The sequence below is a fragment of the Eurosta solidaginis genome, chromosome 3, assembly GCF_040869045.1.
Source record: "Eurosta solidaginis isolate ZX-2024a chromosome 3, ASM4086904v1, whole genome shotgun sequence".
Taxonomy (NCBI): domain Eukaryota; kingdom Metazoa; phylum Arthropoda; class Insecta; order Diptera; family Tephritidae; genus Eurosta; species Eurosta solidaginis.
The window spans coordinates 47,616,572-47,636,276 of NC_090321.1; the positions used below are offsets into that span (position 1 = coordinate 47,616,572).

General features: G+C 36.9%; 2 protein-coding genes across 4 annotated transcripts in view; one reads left to right on the forward strand and one right to left on the reverse strand.

Moving 5' to 3' along the window:
- Positions 1-19,705, forward strand: part of lbk (lambik) — a 138,628-nt gene that overhangs the window by 58,906 nt on the left and 60,017 nt on the right. The window contains exon 1 of one of the 3 annotated variants that reach the window (XM_067771560.1): positions 10,907-11,035. The exons of the other annotated variants lie outside the window; for them this stretch is intronic. The gene's annotated coding sequence lies outside the window, so the exon portion shown is untranslated. Of the gene's footprint in view, positions 1-10,906; positions 11,036-19,705 lie in introns of those variants that run through there. 3 annotated transcript variants of the gene reach the window in all.
- Positions 15,917-18,048, reverse strand: LOC137246361 (SCAN domain-containing protein 3-like). Its single transcript, XM_067777459.1, has 2 exons — positions 17,959-18,048; positions 15,917-17,648 (listed from the first exon to the last, which is right to left on the reverse strand). Exon 2 carries the CDS (start codon positions 17,646-17,648, stop codon positions 16,542-16,544), a length of 1,107 nt encoding a protein of 368 aa, XP_067633560.1. The 5' UTR covers positions 17,959-18,048; the 3' UTR covers positions 15,917-16,541.

Genomic DNA, 19,705 nt, shown 5'->3' on the forward strand with positions numbered 1-19,705 from the left:
GTTTTTTTTACGATTTTGTTGATGTTTAGAAATAAAAGAAAAAACATTTTTGTATAACTCTTTTTGTTTGCTTTTGTTATTTTAGTAATTATTTTGACTTTTTTAAACAACTTTTTTTTATTTATTTTTCGTATTTAATAATAATCGATTTTGCTGAGCGATTTTTTTCTATATATTATAAAATGTACAATTTGGAAATATTAGCTGTCAAAACTGACATTGAATTGGTATTTTGTTGTTTTTTTTTTTTTTTTTTTTTTGTAAACATACAAACCAACATATGAACCTACACATTCCCTCAGTATTGTGGAATTCAATTGTTTCTAAGCTCAACTAATTAGTTATAATCACACTTAATGCAATTTACAAATGATTTGACATTCATTGTACTCATTAGGCCGTTCCAAAAAAAATTCTTCCCACAAAGAGCGTTTAGTACTGACGTCAGTGACATAGAATCTTAAAAAAAAACTTCTAAAGCTTACGAAAAAAAAAAATAAAAATAGGTCCAAGATATGCAATCTATGCTTTTTTTTTCTAAAATACAATCAAAAATATGCGCTCTATCAAAAATGCTACAATTGTTACATGTAGGGAATTGTAGATCTATAATAACGAAGAAAAATTCAAAGAACAACCATTGGCATGAAGTCCAATAGCAGCAAACTTCAACAATGGTTATGATGTCAAGTTGACTGTTCAAGGTGTTGTCAACGCTATTTAATGCTTCTCCAACCCAAATTTTAACCTCATCTCCCATTGGCGAATCCTGTTTCTTTAGTAGGCGATGCGCTACCTACAAGCTCCTCATTGAAGGGGTTGGGGGTGCCATCCATGGCCTAGAAGGTTCAATGTGCTCATGTTAAATCGTTACCTGTACCTTAATGGCTGTATCCTAATGGCGCTTTTTACCGCAACATACCGGATCTATATCCAGCAAAGGACCATCAACTTCGATAACACTTCTCATTTCCCTTATCCCTACAACAACATGTCAGAGTACTACACCCGTACAGACAACCTATAAAAGCGTCAGTAGATAAACGAAAAAGGGCAACGAAGACTGCTTACCAGGGCAACCCAAAATAAGCAACAACAAAAAATATTTTAGGCGCTTATAATATGCTTAAAAATATGCATTTAAGGTCCTTACAAGCCCCAAAATATTCTTTTATGCTTAAACGTATGTAGTACAAGTTTGGCAAATAAGGCTTACAATTTATGTTTGGCATGTAAAACGCCCTAAATATTATACACATCTATCCGAATGGACTATTAAAAAACTTTATGGAGGTTTATGCCTTTACAAGAATAAGAACAACCATAAAACCATAAAAATTCACATTTATTCAAGATATATTCAAAATCTATATATGTAAAAAGAAGTGTACATTTTTATTGTCACTCCATAACTCGAGAACGGATAGAAAGATTGCCATGCAATTTTTAGGATAACTTAATAGGAACCCGGAGAGTGTTTGTGAAAAGTTTTTTTTTCGGGAAGTGGACCAGGGACCGATTTATTCCAAACTGTCGTATATATGGCTCGATTTGCCTGAAATTTGGTATGTAGGTAGCGTTATATCTAGAATAAATTGTCGGATAATTTTTCTTCCGGGAAGTGGACCAGGATACATATTGGTGACTAGGGTCTCGAGAAATAGGACAAAAGTGGACCCGGGTGCCCCTAGAATGTGTTTATACAATATGGATATCAAATGAAAGCTGTTGCTGGGAGCTTTTAAGTAATTTTCATTGTGATATTCGATTTAGTCGCATCAACCTGGCAAAACTGATAAATATGCATGCGAAGCCGAAATAAAGACATGAATTAATAATACCTATATACCTATTTACATACGTCCTATTCGATTTGCCTGAATTTGGTATATAAATTTGCCTATATTAGTATTTCCGATGCTTTTTTCCGGGAAGTAGACCAGATACGGACTGGGACTGAGATTAGGACTGGGACTGGGCTGAGAGTCGGAATGGGACTGGAACAAAATACATACCACCCTCTGGGACTGGCAATAAGATATGAAGAAGAATGAGAAAAACTTGAGATAAGAGAAAAGAGAGAAGGAGACTGAGAAAGAGATAGAATGAGACGAAGATGGAGATAGATGAAGCGAAAAATACGGAGGGAGGAGTGAATACAAAGATTAGGAAAAAGTGTAGAGGGGCGAGGGAGAGTTAGACGGAAAAAGCTTATTAAAATGTATGCAGATATACAAATTTAGGGCAGAACAACGTCTGCCGGGTCTGCTAGTGTGTGTATATATTTAGGTACAAGGAATCTAATTCAGAAAGTGTTAGATATAGGTACTAATGTTACATTCTTCTTGTTTTTTGTGGTATTCACTTTTTTTTATTAAGTACTAGCAAATAAAAGGGTAAAATGGACATTTTTCAGGTAATATTCATGCCTTCAATAAAAACATAAGCATTATTTAAATATATTTAAAAATGAATAGTGTTTCAGCCTTTGTCAAAAATTCAGGTTCAGTTCAAGTTATTGTTACAATAAATAATAAGGTTTTTCGCAAGATTTTCAAAATAAATTCGCCTCGTTTGTTTCATGTTTGCTACAGTGTTGGCTTATTGTAGTTATTACTCAGATTTATATTATTAGGGTTGGCTTTCAAAAATAAATACGATATATCAATTTTTTGCAAAATATGCAAAAATGTGCTTTTTGAAATATAGCTCAAACTTCATGTTTCGTCGAGATTGGTTTGTTGCTTACTTGCCTGATAAAAAATATGCGTTTGCATACTTTGGGTTGCCCTGCTGCTCACTAAACATTTTTCAAAAATTGCTGGAAAAACAGAAAATAAATATAAACTACTGATTACATCATGACAAATAATCAGCACACTCTGATTTAAAATAAATATGAGGATCAGTATAAAGGAATAAGTAAATTTTGAATTCTTCTGAATTTCATGGCTTTATATCAAATCATATCAGATTTTTTTAGACGGTCTAGTACGTACGTATGCACATATGTACATAACATACATATGTTTATTTGTATGTTATAACCAATTTGTTCTCATTTTATTAGTTTTGCATTTTTGTTCTTTTCTCACTTTGAACTCAGTCATTCTTTCCACAATAGTTGTCATCTGTTACAAGGGCTTTTCAGTGCACGAAGTTCTAAGCAGATATGCAAAACTATGTATGTAGTTGTTAACAGAGATGCATATGTACATATACACATATGTAGTATATGTTAAAATATATGTAGGTATATTAAATGTTGGCAATAAAAGTTAATAGGATTGGTTTTTGCTCTGATTTAAGTTTTTTTTTTTTTACTTTTTTCACAGCTTTTTTTCATAAATGACTTTTGTGCCGAATTGGGCTAACATTGTAATAATACGCTTTTCAGTACTTGAAAATTTAGTTAAATTTAAAAATTTTACAAACTGTTTGAATTTTTAACTTTTACAAACATCCATAAAACGAGGCTCTTTGGTAAGGGGAATTATTATTCTATCTTAGGCCCGAGTTTTCACTGCGAATTGAAACTTCATTCTAACGCCCCGATTCTAGTGTGGTAACAACATTCTACATCACGGTAACGAAATCATGTGGCAACTTTTACACCCTTTTGGTATTCTACCCGCGAAAGTAGCCGGATAATTTTTTACCCACAAAAGTAGGTGGTTACATCGAAATAACCACACAACAGCTGTTATTTAGAAAAAGGCAAAACTTAAAAATAAAGAATTGTAAGTGCAAATAAGTAAAGATAATAGTAAAAAAGTGTTGCCTCTTACTATACATATTTGTTTACATTATGTACTTTCAAATAATAAATTACAATATACCTATGTACAAACTTATCATGAATAATAATAATACACATCGTCCCGTTTATTCGTTAACCTCGTATCTACAAGTCAGACTGGTGAAGCGAACACGTTTGCCACACCATGTTTTCATTTGGGGCCAAAATTCATTGAAAAAAGGACCAAATTTTTGTTTTATTTTATTAGTATAAAATACAAAATTTTAGGATGTTTCCATATAAAATTTTACTAAACATAGTGAAGACTTTCCTTTCAAGCTGAACAAACATATATATGTGCATGCAACCAAAAATGTTACTATATTTTGACATAGGATAAGTCTATGTCTTTCACCAACCAAACGTTGTGAACCTAGTTTTGGTCACAAGACCCTTGGTCCTAGCATTTTGTTGTTGATTGCAATGAAATAAAATGAATAGTGCCGTTAGGTTTTAGTAAGAAACGGTTCAAAATTTGCGTTCTGGTGTTGCCGAACTATGTATGTGAAAAACTCAGTAAATCATAAATGAAACTAGGCAATTTTGTTAGTGCTATTTTTATAGATGCTTACTTTCCCCTTAACGTTTAAACTTCATATCAGAGCCTATATTCAGTAAGTGTGTGTTTTGATCCCAGGCCTCAGGGGTTCTGCTAGCACCTACGGGAAAAATTTTATACAAAACATTTCTTCCGAAATCAAATCTCTTTTGCATTTGCTTCGTTCTGTCTTCGAGTTAAAATATTTCTTGTGCCAAGATGCTTAGTTTTCAATTACTTTGCGTGGCTTAACACCACAATAGTCCTGGAAGTCCTTGAACTCATTGAGCTGGGTGAGACAGATTTAAATATCAACGTGCCAAACGAGAAGTAATGCATCAAATTTCTTTGTGTAAGTTTTGAAAGTGTTAGGTTCACGGCAGAGTGCGCGCTATAAGCTATGCTAGGTGAGGAGCAATTTTTATGTTCATATATTTTACATAGTGTTGTATAACCGATCGAAATATCTAGCCGTTATTAATATTATTATAAAACAAGAGTTTTTTTTTATTAGTCAGTTATTTCATCAACAATTAACGACAATGTGTTTGCCAACACTTTTCTTTTTAATGCCTGGCATAAATTATATCCTAGGTGAAATGTTATTGTTCTGGAACATTTTATTGACTGAGCAATTTTTTATGGTGAGAGTTCCATTGAAGTAAATTCAAAATTATATGGGGGCTAACAAAAGTGTGGCGAATTTTTGGGCAATATTGTGAATTTTTACCTGAGTGAAAAAGAAAGAAAAGTACCAATCGTGGCTAATGCCTAAAAAGGACCAAAATTGATGAAAAGGGACCAGCGGACCAAATGGGGTTGGAAGGGACCATTTTTGGTGCAAATTGACCAAAGTGGCAACCGTGAAAGCGAAGAAAACTACCTTTCAAATTTCTCCACAGACACTGGTGAGTTTTTCGGTGATGACAGCGTTACCACTTGGGCCAGAATCGCGGATAAAAGAACTGGTAACGATATTCGTTTACATAATGTTCTGGGTACTATTTTACCGGTAACGCTCAGAATCGGGGCGTAAGTGGACTATAGTTTAACTGAAGTTGAAAATTGCAATGAAAAACGGGCCTCACAACGTGTAATGCAGCTTTCAGTAGCATCAGAAGTGTTAAGTAGCATCACCACCCCACATTTACATAGTTACCACTACAAACGGCACCATTCTAACAACGATCAGCAAGCGAACGAGAATGCATAGTCAAAATGCAAGTATGTAATCACTTGCATGCATTTCACTCGCGCGACAGTCGGCTAACCGCGAGTGCTCAAACTTCTCAAATTGTTTATAGCGGCTGAGACTTAAGTAGAAATAGTTCACATTTCATAAATCATCAAAGGCGCGACCTACGATAAGGGAAGTATGTACCGCAGAAGCCTTTGCGCGTATAGACGTAATTCCCTTATCCCACTACTTTTTGGTGTGTCCGGAGATTTGATGGCAGGACCTAGTTCCTACGTCATACATCTTCCAGACACAGGCGCGTTCACCGTCACCGTACCTATAGGGCCAGGTCATCATATAAATCACCTGGGTATATTTCCACTTCGATTCGCTGGCCATCGGCTTCAACAACTATCGATTGCTTGGAAATCTATCATCTACGTATTGCCGATTCACCAATCCTATCCACCGATTCGTCAGCTGCGATTCGCCGGACATCGATTTCACAAACCACGGGTTGCTTGGAAATCGATCAACCGATTAGTCATCTGCGCATCACCGATTCACAAATTACCGACATTCACCAATCAACCGATTTATCATATGACGGGTATTGATTCCACCAACCACAGGTTGCTGATGCTTCCCACGGTAGCCGGTTTTATGTACTGGAGCGATTCGGAATTTTTTTTCCGACCAGGGCTGTCATTTCAGTGCAATCCCATTTAATTTGTTGTTTCCATCCCACAAACTGTCATCCTTGGAGCAGCTCCTTGCAGCTGGACTGCTCCATACACTCCTGCTCCGAGAAGGTATTGCACGGGAATCGATCCACCGAATCTTCAACGCCGACACCAACCGCCCGTTCAACCATCTTAATCCTCTCCACTGATCGATAAGACACTAGTCCGTTGCAAAAGGCACTCACCGATTACACCGGCAACAGTAATGTGCCCGTCAACAGATATACCGTTCACCCGCAGCTGAACTGTCCATCGATCCTACACTTGTCACCCCTTCCATCAATAAGCGGTTACTTACAGCTCCCTTTCAATATAAAAGCTACATATATAAAACTCCCCGCCACGGGGTGTGTGTCTACGTCTGAACCAAATACCACCAACAAAGTAACGTGTTTTCATTTGGAAAAGAAATATTTGCCTATTTAATAATGAAAATATCGTTTTTGAATGCATGTCCCACGGCCTGCCTATTTTATTGACTTGTGATCTCATCTTTATAAAACAATATTCTTCTAAAACTGGAACTTAAGTCATCTACTTTATAAAGGTACTTTAATTGGGAAAGTTAATTTAGTATTTAATACATACATGGACGATTTTCTAGACGTTTCAATTTTAATTAATGTGATAGTATTTAAAAAAAAACTTACTTTATCAATAAAAACTTAACTTATATAAAGTACTAAACTGAAAAATAATGTATAATTGAACAACTTGGGTGTACACTGCAGTGAAAATCCGGCCCAGTGAAAAAAAAAAATTAGTGCACAACCAGAATTTTCTGACTAATATCAAACTAGTCTGAAAAAGACCCCAACAATTTCACGAATTGTCTAATACTGCCCCCAAATTCCAGCTTTCGCTACGCTGAAACTCTATCTCAAACAATATCAAGTGCGCAGAAAAGTGTGCAACATTTAGTACCCTATGGTCACAGGAAATAACAGCCTAGCTTCTATAATTGTACCTTTCACGAAAGCATCTGGTGAAATTTGAAGCTTTTTTTTATAAATTGAGGAAGATATGACTGAAAAACGTCTTTTCTGAAAAATCGATTGTATGGGGAATATATGCTATAGCGGTCCGATCCTATCGGTTTTGACAAATGTATAAGCGGGGACCAAAACAAACCCGCTGACAAAATTTTAACAAGATATCTCAAATATTGAGTGTCTAGTCTGCGTTTAAACAGCCAGAAGGACATGGCTAAATAAAACCAGATTCTCAACCTGATGAATCCGGTATACTTATTGTCGGCTCTATCTCTTTTCCTTTACAGACATACAATTTTGAGGTTCTTGAAAAACCTAATATGTGACCCGGTCTATGAAAAGGTGGCTTATGACTCAAAAAATAAATTGCGAGAAACAGCTGTTAACGGGTCACATATACTATTTCATTTTCGTAGAAGGTATAAAAACGGATGTGTGTGTGTGTGTGTCCTATGGGCGTCCGAAGTACTCAATCGATCTTGACGAAATATTCACAATTTCTGGCTATTTACAATTTTGGAAGAGTCCGGATACATTTGCCTCAAACTATTCATATATAAGTATTGCTGCGCCCTCTATTCGAAAAAAATTATGTTCACTATATCTGTGGTCACAAGTCATAATCGCCTAAGTCGAGATAGGAAGATTCGCAAAATTTATTTTTGATATCATTTAACGCCTACTAAATAAACACAACATCAGCATCCGATGAGGCAACTCTGGGAGTGTTCGAGAGAAAAGTTCTTCGAAAGATTTATGGACCTCTACGCGTTGGCGATGGCGAGTACCGAAAAAGATTTAATGATGAGCTGTACGAGCTGTACGAGCTTTACGCATACGTCAACATAACTAGTCCAGCGAATTAAAACGAAGCGGCTACGCTGGCTAGGCCATGTTATGCGAATGAAAGAAGACGCTCCGGCTAAGAAAGTATATCCCACTCCGATGGAAGGACCAGGTGGAAAACGACTTAAACTCCCTTGGTGTGACCAATTGGTGTTAGTTAGCAGAGCGAAGAAGCGACTGGCGCGCCTTGTTGGACGGCCATAACCGTTTAAACGGTTAAGCGCCAATTAAGTAAGTAAATAAATAAACAACAATTTTAGGTATTTTTATACTCAGTTGAGCAGAGCTCACAGAGTATATTAACTTTGATTGGATAACGGTTGGTTGTACAGGTATAAAGGAATCGATTTAGATATAGACTTCCATATATCAAAATCATCAGTATCGAAAAAAAATTCGATTGAGCCATGTCCGTCCGTCCGTCTGTCCGTTAACACGATAACTTGAGTAAATTTTGAGGTATCTTGATGAAATTTGGTATGTAGGTTCCTGGGCACTCATCTCAGATCGCTATTTAAAATGGACGATATCGGAAAATAACCACGCCCACTTTTTTGATATCGAAAATTTCGAAAAATCGAAAAGTGCGATAATTCATTACCAAATACGGATTAAGCGATGAAACTTGGTAGGTGAGTTGAACTTATGTCGCAGAATAGAAAACTAGTAAAATTTTGGAACATGGGTGTGGCACCGCCCACTTTTAAAAGAAGGTAATTTAGAAGTTTTGCAAGCTGTAATTTGGCAGCCGTTGAAGATATTATGATGAAATTTGGCAGGAACGTTACTCTTATTACTATATATTTGCTTAATAAAAATTAGCAAAATCGGATAACGACCACGCCCACTTTTAAAAAAACATTTTTTTTTAATTCTAATTTTAAAGAAAAGTTAATATCTTTACAGTATATAAGTAAATTATGTCAACATTCAACTCCAGTAATGATATGTTGCAACAAAGTACAAAAATAAAAGAAAATTTAAAAATGGGCGTGGCTCCGCCCTTTTTCATTTAATTTGTCTAGGATACTTTTAATGCCATAAGTCGAACAAAAATTTACCAATCCTTGTGAAATTTGGTAGAGGCTTAGATTCTAGGACGATAACTGTTTTCTGTGAAAAAGGGCGAAATCGATTAAAGCCACGCCCAGTTTTTATACACAGTCGACCGTCTGTCCTTCCGCTCGGCCGTTAACACGATAACTTGAGCAAAAATCGATATATCTTTACTAAACTCAGTTCACGTACTTATGTGAACTCACTTTGTATTGCTGTAAAAAATGGCCGAAATCCGACTATGACCACGCCCACTTTTTCGATATCGAAAATTACGAAAAATGAAAAAAATGCCATAATTATATACCAAATACGAAAAAAGGAATGAAACATGGTAATTGTATTGGTCTATTGACGCAAAATATAACTTTAGAAAAAAACTTGGTAAAATGGGTGTGACACCTACCATATTAAGTAGAAGAAAATGAAAAAGTTTTGCAGGGCGAAATCAAAAGCCCTTGGAATCTTGGAAGGAATACTGTTCGTGGTATTACATATATAAATAAATTAGCGTTGCCCGACAGATGATGTTCTAGATCACCCTGATCCACATTTTGGTCGATATCTCGAAAACGCCTTCACATATACAACTAAGGGCCACTCCCTTTTAAAACCCTCATTAATACCTTTAATTTGATATCCATATCGTACAAACACATTCTAGAGTCACCCCTGGTCCACGTTTATGGCGATATCCCGAAAAGGCGTCCACCAATAGAACTAAGGCGCACTCCCTTTTAAAACACTTATTAGCACCTTTCGTTTGATACCCATATTGTACAAACGCATTCTAGAGTCAACGCTGGTCCACTTTTATAACGATATTCCGAAAAGGCGTCCACCTATAGAACTAAGGCCCACTCCCTTTTAAAATACTCATTAACACCTTTCATTTGATACCCATATAGTACAAACAAATTCTAGAGTCACCCCTGGTCCACCTTTATGGCGATATCTCGAAAAGGCGTCCACATATGTAACTAAGGCCCACGCCCTCTTAAAGTACTCATTAACACCTTTCATTTGATACTCATATCGTACAAACAAATTCTAGAGTCACCCCTGGTCCATCTTTATGGCGATATCTCGAAAAGGCGTCCACCTATAGAACTTAGGCCCACTCCCTTTTAAAATTATCATTAACACATTTCATTTGATACCCATATCGTACAACAAATTCTAGAGTAAGGCCTGGTCCACCTTTATGGCGATATCCCTAAATGGCGTCCATCTATAGAACTATGACCCACTTTCTCTTAACATACTCTTTAATACCCTCCATTTGATACACATGTCATACAAACACATTCCAGGGTTACCCTAGGTTCTTTTTACAACATGGTGATTTTCCCTTACTTTGTCTCCACAGCTCTCAACTGAGTATGTAATGTTCGGTTACACCCGAACTTAGCCTTCCTTACTTGTTTTTTAATATTTTTGTATATTTTGTATTTTTGACTTTTATATTCGAGGTTTGAAGCGTTGTATACAACCTTTTCGATGGCATGATTTTAAACTTAGGCTGTTATGACTTGTGACCACAGATATATCCGCAATTATTTGAAGCAGGGATCGAATGTTTGTTATAGAGAGGTACTGGGAGTGCGAGTGAGAATTATTTTGGGGGTAGAATGAGAATGGAATGAAGTTAAAGAGAATAACAGACAGAAATAAGGAGAAATGGAAGAAAAGTAGACAAGGAGGTGGTATGGCATAAAGGCAGTTGGCTGACTACTTAGCTAGGGTTTCCTACTACTTGTGTGGCGGAGCTTGATTTGCTGTTGTGGTATCTTTTAGGCATATAAACACGGCAATAAAAATATAAAATTATCGATATTTGTCATAAATAGAACGGCGGTGTTTATTTTTTATTTATTGTTTATGGTATGCCTGCTCAAGTATCACACCTTTTCAAAATATACATACATAGATATATGTATGTAACTGCATGTGTTAAGCAATAATAACAAAATTGAGCAAGTGTGTGTGCCTTGAACTGTCATGTGATAAGTGATAAGATACTTTTGTATGTAATATAAAAAAATTACTTTACAAACCATACATACATAATATAGTATAATATTTACTTTCTTAGGACATTTTAAAAAAATAAAAACCACCTAATGGATGCTATAGTAATGCTATTCTATTGTAACGAATTTAGGGAAATTCCGCTTATTTGAAACCTCCTGCAAACGTTCGAATCGCTAAACTGTTGAATAAATCACTCCAATGTTCAGTATTACAAACTAGTGTTTATTTAGCTTATTTTGGGAGTACTTCACAATTGTACTTCACTTCTAAACTAATAGCGTGTTTAAATCAAACTAATCCCTAACTGCTCAGCTTGCGCGGCTTTTATACTCTCCGTTGCTTCATTCGCATATTTCTACTAAAGTCTAGACGTTTCACCTTCTAGAACTGCTGTATCTCCGGCTTGGTAATTGAGCTACATATATGTGTGTATATGTGTGAGTAACAACTTCGGCTTATGACTACATCTGTGTGTGTTATCTCTTCGTTGCCTTTTATATATGTGTGTAAATGATGATTGATGTGTTCCTGTATATACGATTGGCTGCTTCGTGTTTTTTTATTGTTGTGTCATTATTTATTTAGTATCAGCTTAGTGATGCTCATATTCGTCACACTATTCTTCTTAGAAATTTTAGCGTTTCACATGACTTTTAGCAATAGTAGGATGATTTCGCTAATCAAGTTTCCGTACTAAGAGGGACTGCGAGTTATACCTTTCATTAACGTGAAATGGTATTTTTGTATGTGTGCTTGAACGCAAACTAGTCTCAATTTTTGAGTTATAATTTCGAAATTTCGTTGGGAAGCCATAGAGGCGCTTATAATTCCTTTTATGGGCCGCTGCACCCTTAAGATCGATTTTGGTTTGTTGTGCCATCTATTATTAAGGAAACACTGCTCGACTCTCCTAAATGGAGATAGCGATGTATCGCCCAGGGACGTTGAATCTGATCAATTATGACGAAGTCAGAATAGCAAGATAACAAAAATAACAAGGCCGAGGCGCTATTCAAATACAGTGGTGAGGAGTTGGTAAGACGCATGCATCAGGTTCTATGGAAAATATGGTGGGACGCTTGCATGTCTGACCATTGAAATCTAAGTATTCTTGGCCCAGTCCACAAGAAGGGGGATCTTGCAAACTGCAAACTGAGGAAGCAGCCTACTTAATATCGCAAATAAGATCCTCTCAAGTGTATTGTGCGAATGATTGAAGCTCACCGTGCATCGGCTGATCGGACCTCGTCAATGCGACTTCAGACTTGATAAATCTACCGTCCATCAGGTTTTCACTATGCGCCAAATCTTGGAAAAAATCTTGGAAAAAATATTTGTCGCACATTTCCACTAAGTGGATTTTAAAGCCGCTTTCGACAGCACGAAAAGAAGCTGCCTATATGCCGCTATGTCTTAATTTGGCTTCCCCGCGAAACTTATACGGCTGTGCAATATAAGGTTGGGCAACACTATCAGCTCAGTAAGATTTGGGAAGGACCTGTCCGAGCGGTTCGAAACTAAACGAGTATCAAACAGGGTGACCCCCTATCGTGCGACTTGCCATATGCTGACGACATTGATGTCATCGTCCTGAGCAGCATTTTCTGCCTACACCAAACCGAAAATGGATAGGTTTGATGGTGAATGGGGACAAAACGAAGTATCTGCTGTCACTAATTTCGAAATATTTAAAGACTTCGTTTATTTGGGAGCTAGCATTAACACAAGCAATAAAATCAGCTTTGAAATCCAGCCATGAATTACTCTTGCCAGTAAATGCTGCTGTGGATTGTGTAGGCAACTGAAAAGTAAAGTCCTCTCTCGGCAAGCAAAGATCATGCTCTATAAGTCACTTATCTTACTTTTCCTGCAATATGGTGCAGAAGCATTGACCATGACAACATCCGTTGACGCGGCTCTGGAAGTGTCCGAGAGGAAAGTTCTTCGAAAGTTACCAAAGTTGATTTAATAATGTTCTGTACGAGCTTCACACAGACATCAACAAAGTCCAGCGAATTAAAACACAGTGACTACGCTGGCTAGACCATGTCATGCGAATGAAAGATGATGCTTCGGCTGAGAGAGTATTGTGACCAATATTAGCATCACTAAGCGATACCAGCATCACTAAGCCGATACCAAGCAGCCACTTATATGTACGTAAACAAACCAATCATCATTTACCCACATACATACAAGGCAACGAAGAGATAACTCACACACATATGTAGTCATCAGCCGAAGTGTTACTTACCCATACACACGCATATGGCTATAAGAGAAACATTATAAACTACAAATAGTTATACTATATGTATGTGGCTCAATTACCAAGCAGGAGATACAGCAGTTCTAGGGAGAGTATAAAAGCAGCGCAAGCTGAGTAATCAGTAATCAGTTTGATTTAAACACGCAATTAGTTGTAAAGTATAAGTATTATTGTGAAGTACCTTAAAGTAGTCTAATAAAGACCATTTTGCATTACGGAATATTGGAGTTATTCGACAATTTAGCGATTCGAACGTTTGCAGAAGGTTAGAAATAAGCGGAGTTTACCAAAAATCGTTACAGTATTTTAATCGGAGCCCGCCCATGGAAGCAGAAGGAGAGGACGGCCCCCAAACCGTTGGAAGAACCAGGTGGAAAACGATTTAAATCCCGACAGGGTGGATAAATGTTGTATATTGGAACGATTTTCCGCCAACCCTTGTCAAATTTGGTTTCGAGACAAACCGGTTTCGTTCTCGACGAAAATCAAATACACATTTCGATTTGGTTTTTCGGTGTAGAAGAAGTTGGTTCTTTCAATTTATTTATCTGAGTTTGGAATAGGGTGGCATTATTTATTTATTTTTTAATTTTCCTCAATACGCCCCAATATATGTAGCTTCTTTAATGAATGCGCAAAATATTGGAACATACAAATTGAAATATACTTAAGTTTATTGATAAGAACTATTTGTTGGCACCACAAAACATGCGTCTGAATTTATTGTTTTGACACTCATGACAATGCAAAGGGTGCTCCAAATAGTAGACGAAGTATTGAAACCTAATAATCTCCGTCACAAAGTCAGTGGCGTCAGTCACACTAGAATACTACAAACTTCACTCTCAACAGGTTACTCGATTTGCCAGCTTTAAAATGTCCTTTATCTGCCCTCTTCGAAGACTCTATTCTTTACTCCACCATTTCGGATTTGCTTTTCCCTTGAATCTTCTCAACGGACAAGCTCTGTTATATGCAGTTCTCAGCGCTTTTAATAAGAAGTTTATGCACACCTTCAACTCCTCTATGTTGACAACCTCTTTAGACTGTCCCAGTCTTTCTGATACATATTTCTGAAATTTGTACCAGTCCGTTGCCCTAGAGTATCTAAAGAGTTTCCCTATGAAGCTGATATATGCATGTTCTAAGAAGGATGGCCTGTCAAGCACCCTCCATTCATACCCCGATATTTCATGCTCAGAGCTTAATGTGTTATCAAGTACATTGCTTGACGTTGGCGCAACATATGTAGGAACGCTACTCCTGTTACCCACCTGTAGACTACTTTGTAGTATATAACAAAAAAAGGGACTCAGCTCTATCGTTAATATCGTCCCCTCTCCATACGCTGTGAAGCGTATTCACATCCGCGCATATGACAAGCCGTCCTCTGCACTCTTTTGAACTCTTCTGGTGGGGCTTCCACGCAATGGGCCATGTAGTTAGATGCCAGGATAAGGGATGGTTCTTTTTTACCCTCTATTGCGACCACTGCTAGGTCTTCGGTGCTGAATTAGCTTATTAGAATTTACGTCCTTATTTCTTATTTCCTCTTCCTGTATTGCAGCTTTTGAGGTAAATGGCTTTCCAGTACTTATACTTCCCTTTTGCATATTTTCAGGTTTGGCCAGCTAGTTCGCCTCCTGAATCTGGGGCTGGAGCGTTTGCATTCCCCCGTCTGTCTCATAAAAGTAGGCTTGTCAAGTTCATCCGATCGCTGCCTCTTGCCTCTCGGGCTTCTTTCTCTTCGCTATGACTGCAAAATTGAAGATTGGTCATAGTAAAGTTTTTCTCAGTGAACTATCTTCCATATTTTTCCACTGTCTCTCGGGTCCATGCCAAGCGATCCCTCTGGTGGTTGGTGCACCGAAGCGGTGCATAATTCTTAATGCTACCCGGTATTGTCCGGGCTGGTAGACCGCTGCATACTTTCGTCGCTATTCACGTTGTTGTTGTTCTTGTTGTTGTAGCGATAAGGTTACTCCCCCAAGGCTTTGGGGAGTGTTATCGATGTGATGGTCCTTTGCCGGATACAGATCCGATACCCTCTGGTAACACAGCACCATTAAGGTGCCAGCCCGACCACCTCGGGAACGATTTATATGGCCACATTAAACCTTTAGGCCAGAGTTTCCCAAACTTGTTTGTGTCGTAGACCCCTTGCCATGTTTTTCCGTGTTGGGTAGACCCCTACTTATGTACCTGATATTGATTTCCTGGAAATTTCTAACTGTAGTGAAGTTTAGTGTTAAAAACTTAAAGTAAGAACACATGTTAATTTATACATTTATTAATTGAATTTAAATTAAAACTACTCAAAACAAAATTTTGTATCTGTTATGTAAAATATACGTAACATTAAATAAACATAAAGTAAACTATAAATAAAATAACATAAGCAATAAGTCAATATTTTTAGTGAGAAGGATGAACCTGATGCTTTAGTAATAAATTATCAACATTTGGCGTCAATTTTGTAAGGGTTAATCTTAAATCTCCTCGGCTAATGATGTCCAGTCTGCTTCTTTTTTTCGTTAGGAGATTGGTAACAGCGCTGAACCCCCTTTCCTCTAGGTAAGACGACGGAAAGGAAATTAAAAATTTCCTCACTATATTCCATAATACGGGATAAGTAACGGGTATCTTGTTTTGCAGCCAGAATTGCTGATATCCGTTTTTAAACTGAACCTTAAGTTCTTCGTTTGTACTTAGTTCAGCCAGTTCCTCTTGTATTATGTCATTCGTTTCTTCTATGTCACCATATGGATTAATTATCCACGGTGGTGTTACCATATTCAAAATATCCTCAAACCTACATTCAAAATCTGAATAGAGGGCATTTAAATGTTGAATGTAAGTCGATGAATGAAACGTCGTCTTCCTGGCAGCTTGTCTGTGACAAATTGGGGAACTGAGAAAATTCGCCCCGTCCAATATTTTGCTTCATTAGTTTAACTCTGGCAAGAAACGCTGATAAGATGGACTTTGTTTTAATCAAATTTAAACTGTCGCCTTGTAATTGCAAATTAACCATATTAAATTTTGTAAACAAATCTGTTAAATACGCGATGTCTGTTTTCCTCTTCATTAAATTTTCTTTTTATCTTTAGTATCCAGAAATTCTAAAATAGTCTCAAAAAGCGCAAAAAATCTTGTCAAACATAAGCCTTTCGATAGCCAGCGTACTTCAGTGTGAAGGAGTAATTGATGAAAGTGTTCGTCATTTTCTTCACACAACTGCGCAAATAACCGCGTATTCAACGCGTTGCTTCGGATTCGGTTTACTGCATCAATGACTAAATGAAGTGATTCATGCAATCTAACACTCAAATTTTTAGCAACTAAATGTTGTCGATGGATGACGCAATGTATTGCTAACACCCCTGACACATTTTGTTTTAAATAGCTTATAAATCCACGATAACGTCCAACCATGGCAGGTGCTCCATCTGTAGCTACTGATATTATATTTGATAAAGGAATTGCTTTTTCAATGAAGTAATCCTTCAAAACATGAAATATTGATTCACCTTTAGTGTCGGTTATCAAAGTTCTTGCAAGGAGCAGTTCTTCGTAGATTTCTTCGTTCATAATAAAACGAACATATGCCAATAATAATGCTGCATTACCAGGTAAAGTTGACTCGTCCAGTTGTATAGAGAAATGGGTCATTTGCAAATAATTGCATAAGAAGCTTTCAACATCAGAACTCATTTCATCAATACGTCTTTCAACAGTATTGTTGCTTAAGGGAATTCTTTTAATGATATCAGATGTAGGTTTGTGTAGAACAGTTTTTAAAACCTCTTCAACGGCTGGCAAAATTAACTTCTCTCCAATAGTATGCGGTTTTCCGGATTTTGCTATAAGTAACGAGATATTGTAAGACGCCCGCAAACCATCATCATTTCTTTGTGACGTCGAAGCGAACATTCTGTCCAGTGTAGGTCTCTTCTGAAGTGCATCTTTGAGTGTTTGAAAGTATTTCAAATCTTTCTCTGTTTTATCAGGGTGGCATCTTCTTAGATGATCTTGCAGTTTAGATGGTTTCATAGCGTCATTGCCCAAGACTTTGTTGCATAAAAGGCACATAGGCAGTTGTTTGTTCGGCAATGATGGAATGAAGGCAAATTTCAAATAATCAACACTGTACTGTCTACATTTCTTTTTAGATTCGGACATGGCATCAGTCATCTGTGGGCAAAATTACATTATTTAAATAAGACAGAAAATCCAGCAGCTGTATATTAAAAATATTTTTTTATTTTTCCGAAAACATTCCATAACTCGAACAACTTCTTTCAACAATTAGCTCGAATTACGGAGATTGTACAGTAATTATAATACCGATTGCTAAAACTTTCAAAAAGAAACTATTGAGGAGTACTGGTGTAATTTTGTTATTGATTGAATATTAACTAACTAAAGTCATGATTGGCGTAATTTATCTATCTTTGCTAACTACGAGTACAAACTAAAATTTAATAAAAAATAATGTAGTTACTTTTCTCCAGCACTACCAAACAAAATAACACTGTCTCACTATAATTTGGGTGATATACTATCTGCTTATATTTTTTAAAATATATTCTTAGCACTTTCCTTTTCAAGATTCAGGAAACGAATAAACGTATTTGTCCCACATTCGTATTTATAGAGTAACCAATTGAACAAGTCAGTGCAAGTTAGCGAAGCTCTGAGGCTGCGACTACGACTGCGACTCTGAGGTTTTTGCAAGTTCAAAATGTATTGCGACCACAAAGCGAATACCAACATCCTACAACAGCATTGCTAGAAACGAACGCAAATTCAGTGCTGTAGCGGAAAGATGTGTAATGGTGTTAGTAGATGAACTGCCCGTCGTTTATTCGGCTAACGAATGGGTTTGTGGTGTATATTGAGCGCTATATGATACCTAGGTACTTTTATAAATAATGTATGTGTTTTGATATTGTAAGATAGTATGATGTAAGTAAATAGGTACTATTAGTGTATGTGTTGAGATCCACTATCGTGGACCGCCATTTTCATTTCATGGACCCCCAAATTTTTTTTTCGCTGACGTAGACCCCTTGCAGGTTGTCATAGACCCCTAGGGGTCGATATAGACCACTTTGGGAATCACTGCTTTAGGCCAAAGCCCCGAATCTTCATCCGTAAACTTACCCGTAAGCTATTCACACGCGCCTACATAGTTCGGACATTTATCACAACGCTTACACATAGAGGTCAACACATGAATATAATAAATACCAACTTTACAATTTGTGGAAAATACCAAGACTAAGAAAACGAAGATTATGGAGAATGAAAAATAAAATGTTAAATATTTCAGACTTAAATATTTTAAGCCTTCTTCATACACGTACCATATACTACAAAGGGAGTATGTAGTTGCGAGCAAAAAAGGCAATGTGATAAATTATCGACTCTGACATTCTGAGTGTGGCAAACGATCATTAAAAGTTGTCCGCAAAGCGGTAATGATCACCGCCTTACCAAGAACTCTAAAGTATGGTCAAGACCAGGCAATTGTTGGTGATGGTGTTGCGGCTGCTGCTGCTGCTGCTGTTGGCGACTGACAATCATTGTGCTGCTAGAGTTGAAATTGCTGCGGAACGATGACGGAGCATATAAGCATACAGACGAAACAAATACGCTTTACTAAAGTAACTACAATACATATGAGGTAAAAGGCATTCGAAAAAAAACCAACAAAATTCTTAGCCGACCAAGACGAATGCTGCGGCACAATGCGCAAGCTGAACGAATGGCAATCTCGGTATGAGTATCCAATTATAATTTTCTTCTTCGCTTTTTACCAACGTTAAACTCAAGTGAATGCAGAATCACGTCGCATCAAGATTAAGAATTCTTTTCTTCACACCTTCAAGTGACGGTTACCAATAACAAAAATACACCGACCAAACAACCGATCAACCAAATGACCAGCTGCTGAAACTCCAAAATAAAAAGCGTACCTACAAAAGATGATAAATAAAAATACAACAAAATACGAAACAAAAACAATCATAAAAAGAATTTATAAAGAAGGTATCAAGATCCAACACGGCAAAGAACTTAAACACTTCTGCAGCAACAACAACATTATTGCACACACAAATTAAACGAGATCTCTGAAAAGACCCAAACAAAAGCTGACAAGCTAACCCAAAAAAAGATTAAATATGTTGATCTAAAAAAAAAACAATAGTTCGAAACGTACGTTAGCGCAGGAAGTATAAAAGTTG